The sequence below is a fragment of the Trachymyrmex septentrionalis genome, unplaced genomic scaffold, assembly GCF_001594115.1.
Source record: "Trachymyrmex septentrionalis isolate Tsep2-gDNA-1 unplaced genomic scaffold, Tsep1.0 scaffold229, whole genome shotgun sequence".
Classification (NCBI taxonomy): Eukaryota; Metazoa; Arthropoda; class Insecta; order Hymenoptera; family Formicidae; genus Trachymyrmex; species Trachymyrmex septentrionalis.
In genome coordinates, this window is record NW_017305385.1 from 175,824 (window position 1) to 189,816 (window position 13,993).

General features: G+C 35.1%; 1 protein-coding gene across 1 annotated transcript in view; it reads left to right on the top strand.

Annotated features, from left to right (window-relative positions):
- LOC108748523 (dynein heavy chain 12, axonemal-like) overlaps positions 1–12,346 on the top strand; it is a 188,060-nt gene extending 175,714 nt beyond the window's left edge. Inside the window, exon 6 of the mRNA XM_018486749.1 lies at positions 12,188–12,346. Coding sequence (XP_018342251.1) covers positions 12,188–12,346 — 159 coding nt within the window. The remainder of the gene's footprint in view (positions 1–12,187) is intronic.
- Positions 12,347–13,993: the final 1,647 nt, after the last annotated feature.

Genomic DNA, 13,993 nt, shown 5'->3' on the forward strand with positions numbered 1-13,993 from the left:
ACGGTGTTTTTTCCCATCAAAAAGCAGTGTTTAATGAGCACACGAAATTCCTTTTTTTCCATTGTTATGAAAATAACCAAATTAGCGTCACTAAAGCTTCAATAACTCACACAATAATGATCCGAATGACATATACATTTGACAGTACGCCTAAAAGGGTCTGTTCTTTCGAACCACTATGTACTTTTTGTGTTAGTGGCGCTCTCTATGTGTCAGACCGGGGACTTATTGACCGATGTGTTACCTATCGCAAAAATATTTCCTGTTTTTGATTCCGGTAATCTGCGATCTTACAAGGCAGAATAGATCTTTAATGAGCGCAAAATGTCCTGCGTTGTCATCCTCTACGTACAAGAAATTCACATGCTTGCTCCTTTTTCGGTCGGCGAGTTGTATCGGCACAATCCCCTTTTAGGTGTAGACGTTGATGGAAATGTCATTTAAAGTTTTGAATTTCTTAATTTGACTCAACGTCATTGGAAATTCGATACTCGCGAGATTTAGAATCAACGTATAATGCAGATACGAGGATTTCCGTTCCACATTTTTTTGAGCCGAGTGTAAAGCGACAATAACAGATTATGCAAAACACGCATTATCCGCGATTTGCACGTTGATTACCGTTCTCTTTAGCATAATTTCTTGCGGGAGTTTGATATGACATCCCGCGCGCAGAGAATTGTGCTTGTTCGCGTTTACTGTTAAATTCAGTATACGCGACAATGCCCATCCGCTATCGCGTTCCTGAAACTCTTCCAGTGATGCTAAAGTAGGCTCGACGACGCGCGACACGTACCACTCACGCAAATTGGTGCATTGATATAGTTCATAGTTCCGAGTGGCGAAACTCTTGTTCGCGTGTTTATCGCCTGTCACGAACTTGCAAACATTAAAAACAGTGTTTATTTTTATAGAGTTATATTGTGTTGCATTACACTGTGCACATATCAAACACAATTTTACTCGCGTTTTCGAGGAATTGATGAGGCTTGATATGTTTAGAGTTTATCACCAACCGCCCGTTAGAATACAGCTTTCGAACGCCGTTTCGATTTCGCGCCAACGGAGTCCGTATCTGGCGCCCACATGCACGAATCTTCCATGCACAGATTCCTTCAGACTCTCGAGCCGCGCGATACATGCGATCAGTGATTGTTTATTACCGATTAATAATCGCAGACGTTTGATACGGACGCATGACGTTTGATCTACTCCTCCAATGATTTTATAATTATGCTAACAAAGCAGCTATAGTTTGATAAAATTGTAAATGTTGCATTTTTGCAGGTGTTGTATCAGATTACATTAATGTCATCACCGGATGTTTCTAAAAATTTTTTGTTACAAAAAATTATTACAGGTGATAAGATTTAAATAGAGATTGGACGATACTGCATTAGTTGCTCAGACAGATTCGTTTTGCAGTGATCTCCAGGGCAATGGATTCATGCGTTCAACATGAGTCAAGCAAGTAAGTATTTCAATTATATTTGTTTGTGAAGATTTTTTTCTCTATATATTGTTTATTTATTTGTTTTTTTTTAAATTACAGCGCGTACCATTTTGACAATACTATATCGCCGCGGGTACCCCTCCCCCCCTCAGAAAATCCGAGTTAAAATCCCGCTTATTACCCTACTAACGTACAAAGTTATTTATCTACATAATCCCCGGACTTAGAAACATATTTTTCCCAACGAATAGGTCGTTTTTTATTCCGCTATTAAAATACTATAAAGGTGAAATAAAAGTGGTTATGACACACCAATCAATTGCGCAAAAACGCTTCGTCAGTAATATTGTTATCAAATATCTGTCCTTTAAGTGCTTCTTTTAATCCAAATGATAATCGTAGGGCGATAAGTCCAGAGATGTTCCAGCATAGTCCAAAACAAATTCTCAATTTTTTGTTTGGGTAGCTGTATAGAGCTGTATAGAGGGTATTGTTCTGCAGCAGGATAATGTCTTGTATTGAAAATTTGCGTACTGTTTGTCTTTCCAACAATATGCGAGTTTTATTTCGTCCAAAAATTGGCAATAGTATGCGGCGTTCACAGTACGACGTTCATGGAAAAATTCAATGTACAAAATTCCTTTGAAATAAAAAAATACAGTTGCAAGAACCTTTTCAGCTGAAACTGACGTCGGTGAACTTTATTTTGAACTGATTCTCGTTCTTCTAAAAATTATTTGTGTCATGCGTGCACTTGAGTTTTTTTAAGGGTGTTGTCCCCAAACTGTACTTTAAACTTTCTCAAAATTTTAAACGGTTTTATGCTCTCTCGTAAGAAACTTGATAATAACCCGTTGTACAACGGATGAAGATACCTCTTGCTCTGACATCGCGATACTAACTAAAGGAGCGGTAAAGTGGAGTTTTTTACGGGAGGATCATCACTAACTGTAACGCTTAAAAGCCATTTCTTTTCGTTTATCTCACGATATGTACAAAAATAAATCTGGTTTATATTTGATTCACCCTCGTATATACAAATATTAAATAATTATTAACTATATACAGGGTGCTTCCGCAACCTACACATCAGTAAGTCGGATTGCCTATCTATCTATGGACATGAACACGCTTTATTAGTACTCGTAATGCAGAATAAAATTAGATCGCAAGTCCGGCAGGGAATAAGACAAGATAAATTGAATTTAATTAAATTCTGATATAGTATAAAATTCAATAATATTAAATAAGTTATACAATTAAAAGAATAAAATACAAATAAAGAAAAGTAAAATTGAAGAAAATGTATAATAAAAAATAATAAAAATTAAATAAAAAATAATTAAAAACTCAGTGACAAGTTTTTGATTACCGGATTGAGTCCTCTTCAGACGTTAAACAAATCGAAGAAAACGGTAGTACAAAATAATTATCGCAAATGTTCGCAAATTCATAATATTCACAGTTCGGCTGAGTCTTGATGTAGAACTCGACATTATTCACGTACGATTGATCAGTACTTATTCCTCTTCACACAGGAAAATTCAAGCGATTCAATAAAAACGACATCAGGGTTTCTTTCCATAGTCCTAATAAAATGGGTAAATATATCAAAATACAGAAGGATATTTGTCCCCATACCTCGAAGAGCAATGTAGTCTATAAAATATTGTGTAACAATTGTGATGCGTTGTATGTTGTATCGACAGACGGACAATTGAAAGAATTACAGAACATCATAATCATATTAGACATAACACTTCTGTCCGTTCTATCATCACGGAGCATAGGCTACAGTTTGATCACGATTTCAAATGGGATAAGGTTAAAATTTTAGATGAAGAACCTTGTTATAGGAAACGCTTAATTTCCAAGATGCTCAACATTAAGAAGCAGAAAAACAGTTTGAATTTACAAACTGACACTGAAGGTCTTCATAAGGCATATATACCTATTACAAATAAAGTTTAACTTTTTGATACTGACGGTCTTTTCTCTCAATCCGTGGTAATCCGTATCAGCGAGCGTGCACAATAATTGATACCGAATGAATGTCCGTTTTTCACGTCTGCGTTCCACTTGTCTTTACATATTTCAATGACTATTCGTTATACTTATATGGACACACTTTTTTGAATAATTATGTTCTTTGGTGAGTTTTTATTTCTTATTAGAATTCCGGTATGTTAATTTATTTGGGTTTTTCAACGTTGAAGCAAAAATGGTCCTTTTGCTTCAATTGAATAACTCGATGGAAGAAAATCGTACAGAGCTTCGTAAATAAGCAAATTAAAGGTAAAGATTCGCTCTTTCGAATAATGTAAATCGCATTTGTATACAATTTTTAATCCATTCTGTGGAACTCTGCAAATTTTGTAAAAAATTTTGAGATTTTATATTTTTATTTATGTTTGTGTAATTTCATGAAATCTCCATGAAACCGTTTTTTTAAGTAGCGATACGAAAAGTAGAGATTTCTACCTCTAATAAAATGCTTTTTTAAACATCCCTATACGATAATTTTTGACGAAGTTATTGTATCTTGAAGTTTGCCTATTTTTGCAGAGTGAATAGGTATTGCGTTAATTTTGTTGCCCAGTGTATATAAAACAAATATTTATTGAAATAAATAGACATTTTAAGACAAAAATATTTGCTTCATAATTATAAATATTTATAATTATATTTTAAATATTTATTGAATGTCACTTATGTTAGATTTGTTACCCTCGGATGAAGAATACTGGTAGGGGATTGGCCAAGAGTCAAGATTCAGAAATAAGTCACCAAATACACAAAATTAACACTTTAGTAATTAGTTATTTCCTCCATGTCACAAATTTGTACACTTTATTAGCTTATGGCTTTATTATTTATATTACAAGATTGTTGTCACTTAACTCGCACTAGACAATTTACGCGTCGGCCCGATTTCGGTTTATAGATATGTTCGCGTTTCGCGTTGACTTTATAATTCGATCGACTTATGATTTAATATGCGTGAACTGTAGACATACGGACATAGTCTTATAGGTAACAGCTGATAGTAAGACTCTGTCCAGTGTGTCACGGCGTATGTTAATATACTTGCTCGAAATGCTGACCTGGCTTGCACTTTGGTCAACTGTTCGAGCTGGTTTCGGTCGTTCTGTTTCCGAATGCGGTCATTGTTGACAATGGCATCTTGGTTTCTCAATTAAACGGGCAATTGCTTCCGTCTTTTTGTAACTTGCAGCTTGCATGTTTATCTGCGCATTGCTTCCAAGATTGCATTTTCGCATTTGAAGTAGGCAATTGGTACACTGACTTTTCAGAAATCAATAGTTTTCAGGTCAGCTGCGAAATGACTGAATTGCCTAATTATTGTTAAATGACTGAATTGCCTAAGTATTAATCTATTATGTTAGTTATAGCAATCGCTATAACAGATTAAGTCAAATATGATTTGCATTATTAAATACATATTTTATATCTTATTATTGAACTTTACATTGTACCAGTATGTAAAATACAATTTTTTCTCATTCCGGACTGGTCATCTTATTTTGCATTATCAGTAAAGCACGCCTCTACTCATGGGCAGATTGGCATAGGTAAGCCAACTTACTGATGTGTAGATTACAGAAATATATGTGTATTGATTATGCCAGTTTTGAAACGTTTCAAAGAAACATTTGTGTTTTTTAAACAAATATGTGCGCAAAGATGCGTTGAGCTAGATTGAAAAGTGTTTAAGATGTTTCGGGGTATGTGAAGGTGTTTAAAGAGATAACAGTGGAGGTAGAGGTGGGAGTGGACAAAAATATAGCAAGCTGTGAAAACTATTCGGAATATTTCAAGGAGTATTAAGGTATCCAAAATGAAGTGATGTGGAATGGGAGATCGTAGGGGAGTGTATATGGGTGAGTAAGAGTGTGATGGCCATACCAAGAATCATCAGCGCGTATTGAAGTAGTAGATGGGGAAGAGATGGAAGAGAAAATTCGGATGAATAGCGTAGGTGTTGGTGAGTAGGAGTGTGGAAAGTGCTTGGAAGTATATGTGCTTATATGGAAGTATATGAGCTTATTCGAGCAATGAATTGTCGATTTATAATCAAATCGTGATATAATCTCCGCAAACACTTCGATGACGGTTCTCAACTTTATTTAACCCTATTTTTATCAAAAAAATTAAAATATCTCTCTCAATATTTATTGGAAAAAAAATAACGACACTTTCATTACATAATGAGACCTCATGCTGTTGATTGAGCCTGTTAAAAATGTCGTCTTCCTAGCCGTATTTTAAATATGAACATATTGTTCCCGGTCAACTCGACGAATCGGATAAAGATACACTGTAATGTCTCCTACGCTTAGTACGTGCGAATACTTGGCGCAAGACACTGCCGTGTCTGTTGATTCAGATGGGAATCTTACGAGTAGTTGAAAAAGTCACTACTGCCGCCTGTTAATCATATCCCGCACGCAAGGATGTAGGTTGCGTTATCGCAATTCGCGAGGATTCGGGAGCTCGCGAGACTGCTTGCAACCAACCAATGCGCAATAAGATTTATCATGTAAACCTGTGGTCGCCTACATGCCCCCGAAAGGATCTGGGGCCCGGCATTTGTACTAAAGGGTGTCCAAAAATTAACGCAAGATTTGAATTTATCGCCATTTGTGCATTAAGTGTTGGCAACCCAAAAAAAAAACAATTTAACAGTTGACAGTTTAGGGTTAGTGAAAATGGAGCATGAAAATGGATTATTGAACATCAACAAATGGATGCTGATTTTTCGAGCAAAATCATCCTAAGCGATGAAGCACATTTTCACCTTGATGGCTTTGTTAATCGCCAAAATCGCCCCCTAGATCGTGTGATTTAACACCATTAGATTTCTTTTTATGGGGTTATTTGAAATCACAGGTCTATGTCAACAAGCCCACAACCACCCGTGCATTAAAGGAGGAGATTCAACGCTGCATCAACGAAATTCAGCCACATTTATGCAAAATGGTCATGGAAAATTTCGACAACCGAGTGCGTATGTGCATGCAAAGCCGTGGAGGCCATTTGCCCGATGTGTTATTATATATGTTTCCACAAATAACCCTATCCTATGTACTTTATAATTCAATAAAAAAATAACAATCAAAAGACTAAAAACTGTGTTTTCTATTTAATTCAAATCTTGTTAATTTTGGGACACCCTTTATATAGCTATGCTTTGGTATTATATGTATAATCTAGATATCGAAAAGGATGCAGGATATTCCGACTAATTATATTATCAAGGCCTATCGAGAGCCAAGCTAGAAAGGTTCATTGATGAGACGAATAATTTATATTGAAAAGCCGGCAGTTTCTATTTCGGCGAGATCGCACGCGATTATAATGTCGTGTCCCATTTAGACTTGTATTTTGTGAGTAACTGCGTATGCAAACACGCAGTGCGTGATCGTGCCACTCCATCCGATATTGTATTAATCCTCAATTACTTGTCTCGTTTTAGAATCTTAATTTACATATTAGGTGCAGTAAAAAGAAATCTATTATTTTTGCATTAAATTGAAGGCTTTATTTAGCATAGTTAGAATGATCCGATTTAGGTCAAATATGCACCGTTTTGTTCGATAACTTGTTGCCATTTTGAAGGTAATTTCATTATGCCTCTCTCATAGAAATCCTCGTCCCTATTGGCAAAAAACTGGGACAGTCGATTTTCACAAGCTTCTCTTGAGGCGAATTTTTCACCAGCAAAATCATTCGCCATAGACAGGAACAGGTGGTAATCACTTGGTGCCAGGTCCGGACTATAAGGTGGATGCATAAGAACCTCCCAACCAAGTTCCCGGAGCTTCTGGCGAGTCACTATCGATGTGTGTGGCCTGGCGTTGTCTTGATGGAACACAATTCCTCTCCTATTGGCCAAAGCTGGCCGCTTCTGGGCGATTGCTTCTTTCAGACGGTCCAATTGTTGACAGTACAGGTCCGAATTAAGAGTTTGGCCGTAGGGAAGCAGCTCATAGTAGATGATTCCCTGCCAATCCCACCAAACACACAGCAAAACCTTCCTGATCGTCAATCCTGGCTTGGCCACCGTTTGCGCCGGCTCATCGCGATTCGACCACGACCGTTTTCGCTTGACGTTGTCGTAAGTGACCCACTTTTCATCACCAGTAACCATTCGCTTCAGAAATGGGTCGATTTTGTTGCGATTCAGCAGCGATTCGCAGATGGAAATTCGGTCCATGAGGTTTTTTTGCGTTAACTCGTGTGGCACCCATACATCGAGCTTCTTTTTGTATCCAGCCTTATTTAAATGGTTCCAAACGGTTTTTTGTGCAATGTTTAGCTCCTGGGCAATCGAAACAGTGCTTACATGACGGTCGGACTCGACGATTTCCATTATTTTATCGACATTTTCGACAATTGCCTTCCAGAGCGTGGTGCATCTTTGACATCAAAATTACCGGAACGGAATCGACGAAACCAAAATTGCGCGATATTGACTGTTACAGTATCAGGACCATAAACACTATTCACATTTTCAGCCGCCTGGCTTGCGTTTTCGCCTTTATCGAAGAAAAACTATATGGCGTATTTTCTCTTTGTTGGTGTCCATCTTTGACACGCGCTCAAACAATACTGACTCAAGCAATCACAAAACTGTCTGAGAAGTTTTTTTAGTACGAAATCTTATCTTTCTAACGCCATTTGGCGTAACCCGATCGCACTTATACAACGCGAGATACAGATTACTAAAGCCATCTATTGGAAAAATAATAGATTTCTTTTTACTACACCTTATATCTGGGTCCGAGTCACTCGTGATGTTTTTGACTGGCTCTGTAATAATTACAAATCTCAAAATATTTTTTTTCTAATGATATTTCGAACTGTATAGAAACGAAATATCAAAACATAAAAAGGTTTCGATAATAATTGAAAAAATTAGGTCAAAAAATATTGTTACATACAACGGACTCTCACGACTCTTTTTTCGTGAAGATCTGGAATCTGTTAAATTAAAGAGACAGCTGCGAATAACAAACAAGTTAAGCGTTATAGCCTAGAAAAGACAAATAATTTTATTTTCTCATATTGAAATCTAAAATAAAGAATCCAGTATCTCCTCGTAAATATCGCTCCGAGATAAACTAAAAATCAATGCACGTACATTACCCAAACGGCGGGATCAAAAAGACACCAAGTCTGTGTCCCTCGGACACTGCGGCTAAAATAATAATAAATATGCCATTGGAAGTATAAGACCGGCGCCAAGATATTTTTTAATAGTCAAATCGTGGACGATTCTTACGAGTCCATGATCATAAAATCTAAGAAACGACATGCGACGTTCAAGGGTTGGTCTCGTGTCGACGCTGCTCGTGCGCTTTCTTGATGCACTGCAAGTGCGTTTTTATAAATATTAAGTTTTCATAAAATTAAGGATAACACTTCCTACACTACAGACTCCGATCAACATCCTTTTTTCCCCAAAAATCTTGACCAATCCGAGAGCAAAGAAAAATCCCACTATTAATTAACGAAACCTATTCCACTAATTCGAATTTGAGTAATTGGAGGTGATTAGTATAAAAATCACGGTTTCGCAGCGTTCAGAGTGATTTTCTCTAAGTTTTAGAGACTATAGTTGTATAGAGACCTTTAAAAAAAGCTTCATCCGATTTTTGAAGCCCTTTTCTTCAATAAAGTCTACGCAATCTACTAAAACTATACTATTAACTTAGAATCAACGACACTGGTTGACTGAGGAAATTGAGAAAGTGGACCAAACGCCCAGCATCTCACAGTTGACGGCACCCTGTTTGATAGTTTCTCGGAGAACCCTATACATCGCTATCGCCAAGTAGTAATTTTTTGATTCCACTGCAATACACAAGGTGATTCCCTTCTCTTTTTATGTGATTTGTCTTTAAAAACAACCAAATTTTTAGTGCGTTCACGTAATTCTTCCATCCCTCGTCACCGTTACCTAGCGGAGACTAACAATGCGCTCCAACCCACCGCTCTAACACCGCAAAAAACTCTCAAGAACAATCTCCGCTAATTCAGACATCCAAGAACAAACTCCGATCGTTCAGCCTTCAATCTCGACCATATCACCGCTACTAGAAATTTCTTACTCCCCTGTCCCCAGACTTTTTTGATGACCTCTTCCAGTCCAGTCTTCTTCCCGTTTCACATCCAATATCACTACTTCCGATTGAGGAATTTCCCGTCTCAGATATCACCCCCTCAATTCCTTCTGTTCAAACTGACGCTTACTCTCCCGCTAGGCACCTTCCCTTCCTTTTTCATAACGCCTCAATTGTTGGACTACATGTCCTACTTTATTCTTTTCACTAACGACTAAGTGATAGTTAACATTGCAGAATCCACTTGCCTTTTTTCAGTCCCCATGCCATCTCTCATTCCCATCGATCCTCTTTTCCTTCAACCAGATGAGTCTACACATTTAATGTTCTCCTTTTCTTTCCAAACTCTCCGCACTCAAAATAACGTCAGCACCTAACTCTCTTTCCACACACACACTTACACATACATAAATCCATACGGTAATATTTTTTAGAATAAAGAACCAAAGAAGGGTTTTATAACTTAACAGAAATGTATTGCTAAGTTATTTCTTTAATTATATTACTATTAAATTTAATCCTCGCTTGTTTATTTGAAAATCTCTCCTTGTATTTATTGTAAGCTTTCCCGTGATTGCACTTCGCCCTCTAGCCAGTCAACTTGTATTAAGTTGCATGAAAGCCAAAGCGTACTGGCGTTAAAGTGCACTCTCGTGGCACATTGATTCAGTCTGGGCCTTTTAAAACTAAAAGTACGTTTGACTCGTAAATCTGCTTAGTAGAGCACGAGTTGAAGTTTCCACTTCGTCCTTCATTTAATCTCCGGCTCGTTAGAAGCCTCAGGACAAAACGAAATGCCTCCCGACTTGCGTCGGTCCTTCCTTACAACTGCTTTACGGTTCGAAGCCTGGACACGACCAAATCGATCTAATAATTCGATTTCTGTTGCGTTTATCGCCTCAACTCCATGCATGCAGAGCTTGGACGTAATAATATTAAAGAACAATTTGTGAAAAGAATACTATAATCAATTTTTTTCAAAAAATTATATCTTTATTATAAAAAAAGGTACAAATAAAAATATATAATGTTTTAAAAAGAAGAAAATGTGAACTTTAAAAAAGACGTTATATTGATTTATTCCAAAAAGTGTAATTATTTACACGAGTGAAGTAGGGACATTTTTATTCATACTCGGAATAATGATATCGGAGGTATGTCTGATATTTTTTCTTTAAAAATGCTATGAAAATATTTTATTTTAAATATGTGATGATTTTGACATTATTTACACATAATTTTATAGCTTCTATAATATAGAGCGTACCGTTTTGCCAAGACGCCTCTCTCGCAAAAATGCTTTTTTTGACAATGAATATTTTTTATTATTAAGAAGACAACACATACTTGAATACAACACTAATAAATAAGCATTTACTGAAAATAAATTTTTACTTTTGACAAAAATCCGTCGAATTTACATTTGACGGATCCAAATCACCCAAACTTTTATTTTATCATCAAAAATTGTATTAGCATCAAGATAACAATGAAACAATTGCATCATGGCGATTGACAAAGAAAGATTTTCCAAGTTTTATTACTCCATCACTTTAACTCTGCAATATTAACCGTATAAAAATAGCGACCAATTAAAATTGTCACTCGGGTCCAACTCACTCATGGGTGACTCACTCATGTAGATTATTTTGCTAATTTCGAATCAATCAATTATTTACCCACCCGCCGCGGCCACAGCGCAGTTACTCTGTATTGTATTGAATTACATTTTTGCATCGCGTCTTCATGTTCGAGATTTTGTTAGATTTCGTGTAATATTCTCACATGTTCTAAAATTCTGTAGATTTTTCGTTGTGATAGTTCTCGTTATTCTCGCGTATTCTCAAACTCGAGATCAAATTTTGTTTACATTAAGTCAACTATCATTGTGATCATTATATGTATTAGGGCTAATTTCTTTAATTACTGTTTCAACTGCTCGCAGAATTACTTTCCATTTTTCATGAGCTCGTATCGCCGAGAGAAATCTTTATTTGATATTGCGTGTTAAGGACATAGTTTGGAAAGTAATACTGTCCTAGTAATGCTTTGTATCACGTATAACCATTAAATTGTTAGCGTGTACAGAACATTGTAAACGATTGAAAGAATATATCTTTGTTACTATTCTTTGTTACAAATTCTGGATATTTTATTGCTGCATTATCTTGCTAGTTCTCTAAAATCCTCCATTCCCGACCACGAACCGTCCCTCTACCATTATGGCTGAGCAATCGGCTATCAGAGTCGGCCGTCAGCGTTCGCAATTCTTTAGATATTTTTATATTTTGAATTAAATCTTTGTTAATTCTGCGAAAAGAGTGGCACGCTCATTCGTGCTTGCCCAATTATCGGTATTGCGAATGAGAACAGAATATCTGAAAATATTTCTTGTTGAGTTAATTTCATTTCGAATAAATATTATTTGTAAAAACTTTAAAAAATATTAATTGCAATATATATTGTATAAAGAACAGTAAAAATGTGTATGTGTAAGTCTTCTTGCATTAACTTAATATTATACGATATTATATTCATTATTTTACGTAATATATATATCTTTTAAATTAATTTTTCTTATATGTAGCAATACGTTCCATTATTATCCGTCTTTTGCAATTCAGCAATGGAACAAATTCATTGGGACAATATGTCGCTCATCGCAGAATACGATGTAACACCGGATGCTGGCACGACATTGAGAAAAATAATCAATTTGAACTTAATGATGGATTTAGAAGAGTAATGTTTACAGTAATGTATTGATATTAAAATATATTGATATTAAAAAACACACGCATATAAAGTTTTATTATGTTCCCAGCTATATTAGGCTATCATAATTAGTAAATTATGTTTTTATAATGTCATAGGATATTAAAAATCAATTATTATGCAAAATTATTGAAAAAACAATTTGTTGCACTAACGATAAAGAAATACTTACTTAAAAAAATTGACTATTGATGTTTAAGATAAATTCAATGGTCATAAAAGATTTATGAGAACTAAAATCAGATTCTTATTATACGCTTATATATCTTATTATTTCTTTTCATATCTCAATATTTCCTCTTAACACTAAGGGGATGCTGAAGCGACGGCCGAACTTGATCGAGGTCAATAATATAGATCTAGTTTACACCCTACATTTGCCCAGTAAGAGATGATGAAATCGACATCGAATCGATTTCTCTGAAGGTTTTGTAAAATTATGTTTATGTGAACAATTTCAGAAACATTCCTGCTGCAACATTCCATGTGACATATTGTAAAATTCTTTCAGAATTGTTACACATAAAATGTGAAAGATCGAAATAATTTTAAAACCTTACTGAAAGTTTTTTGCAACTATTGGTGCTGTATGGGTATATATGTCATATGGACTAATCGGGTGAGCCGACCTGACCCAACTTTATGGAAATGAACCATTAATGAAACTATTGATTATTCAGTTGTAATTTGTTGGCGAATTATTGAGAACTTTTATTAAATTATTGGAAAAACTATTCAGATAATTATTGGAAAAATTAATTAGTTTGATGTTACTGCTATGTAAAACAAATATTAATTAAAATTTTCCGGGCGATTGAGAGCAGTAAGAGCGCAGTAGTTGGTGCATTTGATCTTAACAGTACAAGTATATTTCAATTCTTACATGATAAATCGATCGAACGTTTCAGCTCCATTCAAGCCATTTTCAGCGATGAAATAATTACGTGTGTTCTTGGTTAACATCAATGTAATGTATTAAATCGAAGAATGTAATAAGGAGAATCTCTTAATTCCAAATTTAGAGAGTAAGTACCAAAAAACTGTACTGCTAAATGATTATTAAAGAAAAATAATGAATTAGCGAAAGACAGTTGTGAAGAGGAACATGAATCTTAAAAAGACTTATCTACTGTACTCCTTGACTGGAGAACATTATAATAATGTATCAAAAACGAAAATTAAGAAATAAATCATTCGGTACGGTTATGTACTTCAATATCGAACTAAGTTCATTACATAAATAAGCATTGAAACATAATATTGAATGTAAAAGAAAGTCATAGAATAAATAAATATTTAAGAAACGTGAATCTTCGATGTACATTATGTAGATAGTCAAACGTATGGTAGTCTATATTATGTATATATATTCAAAAGTCATAAATTAAAAAATATAATAACACAATGTAATTTTGATAGGTCAACAATTCAAATTTTATCATTAAATTAATATTAAATGTCAAACCATATTTTATAAAAAAATTTTTTTTTTAATGATAACGTAATGTGATTTCAAAACTTGTTAAGAAATTTAAATACATGATGTAAAAATTCAGTATCGTTTTGCGTATTTAAATTATTACATTCTCTTGGAACTTGATATTGAGCATTTCCGAAA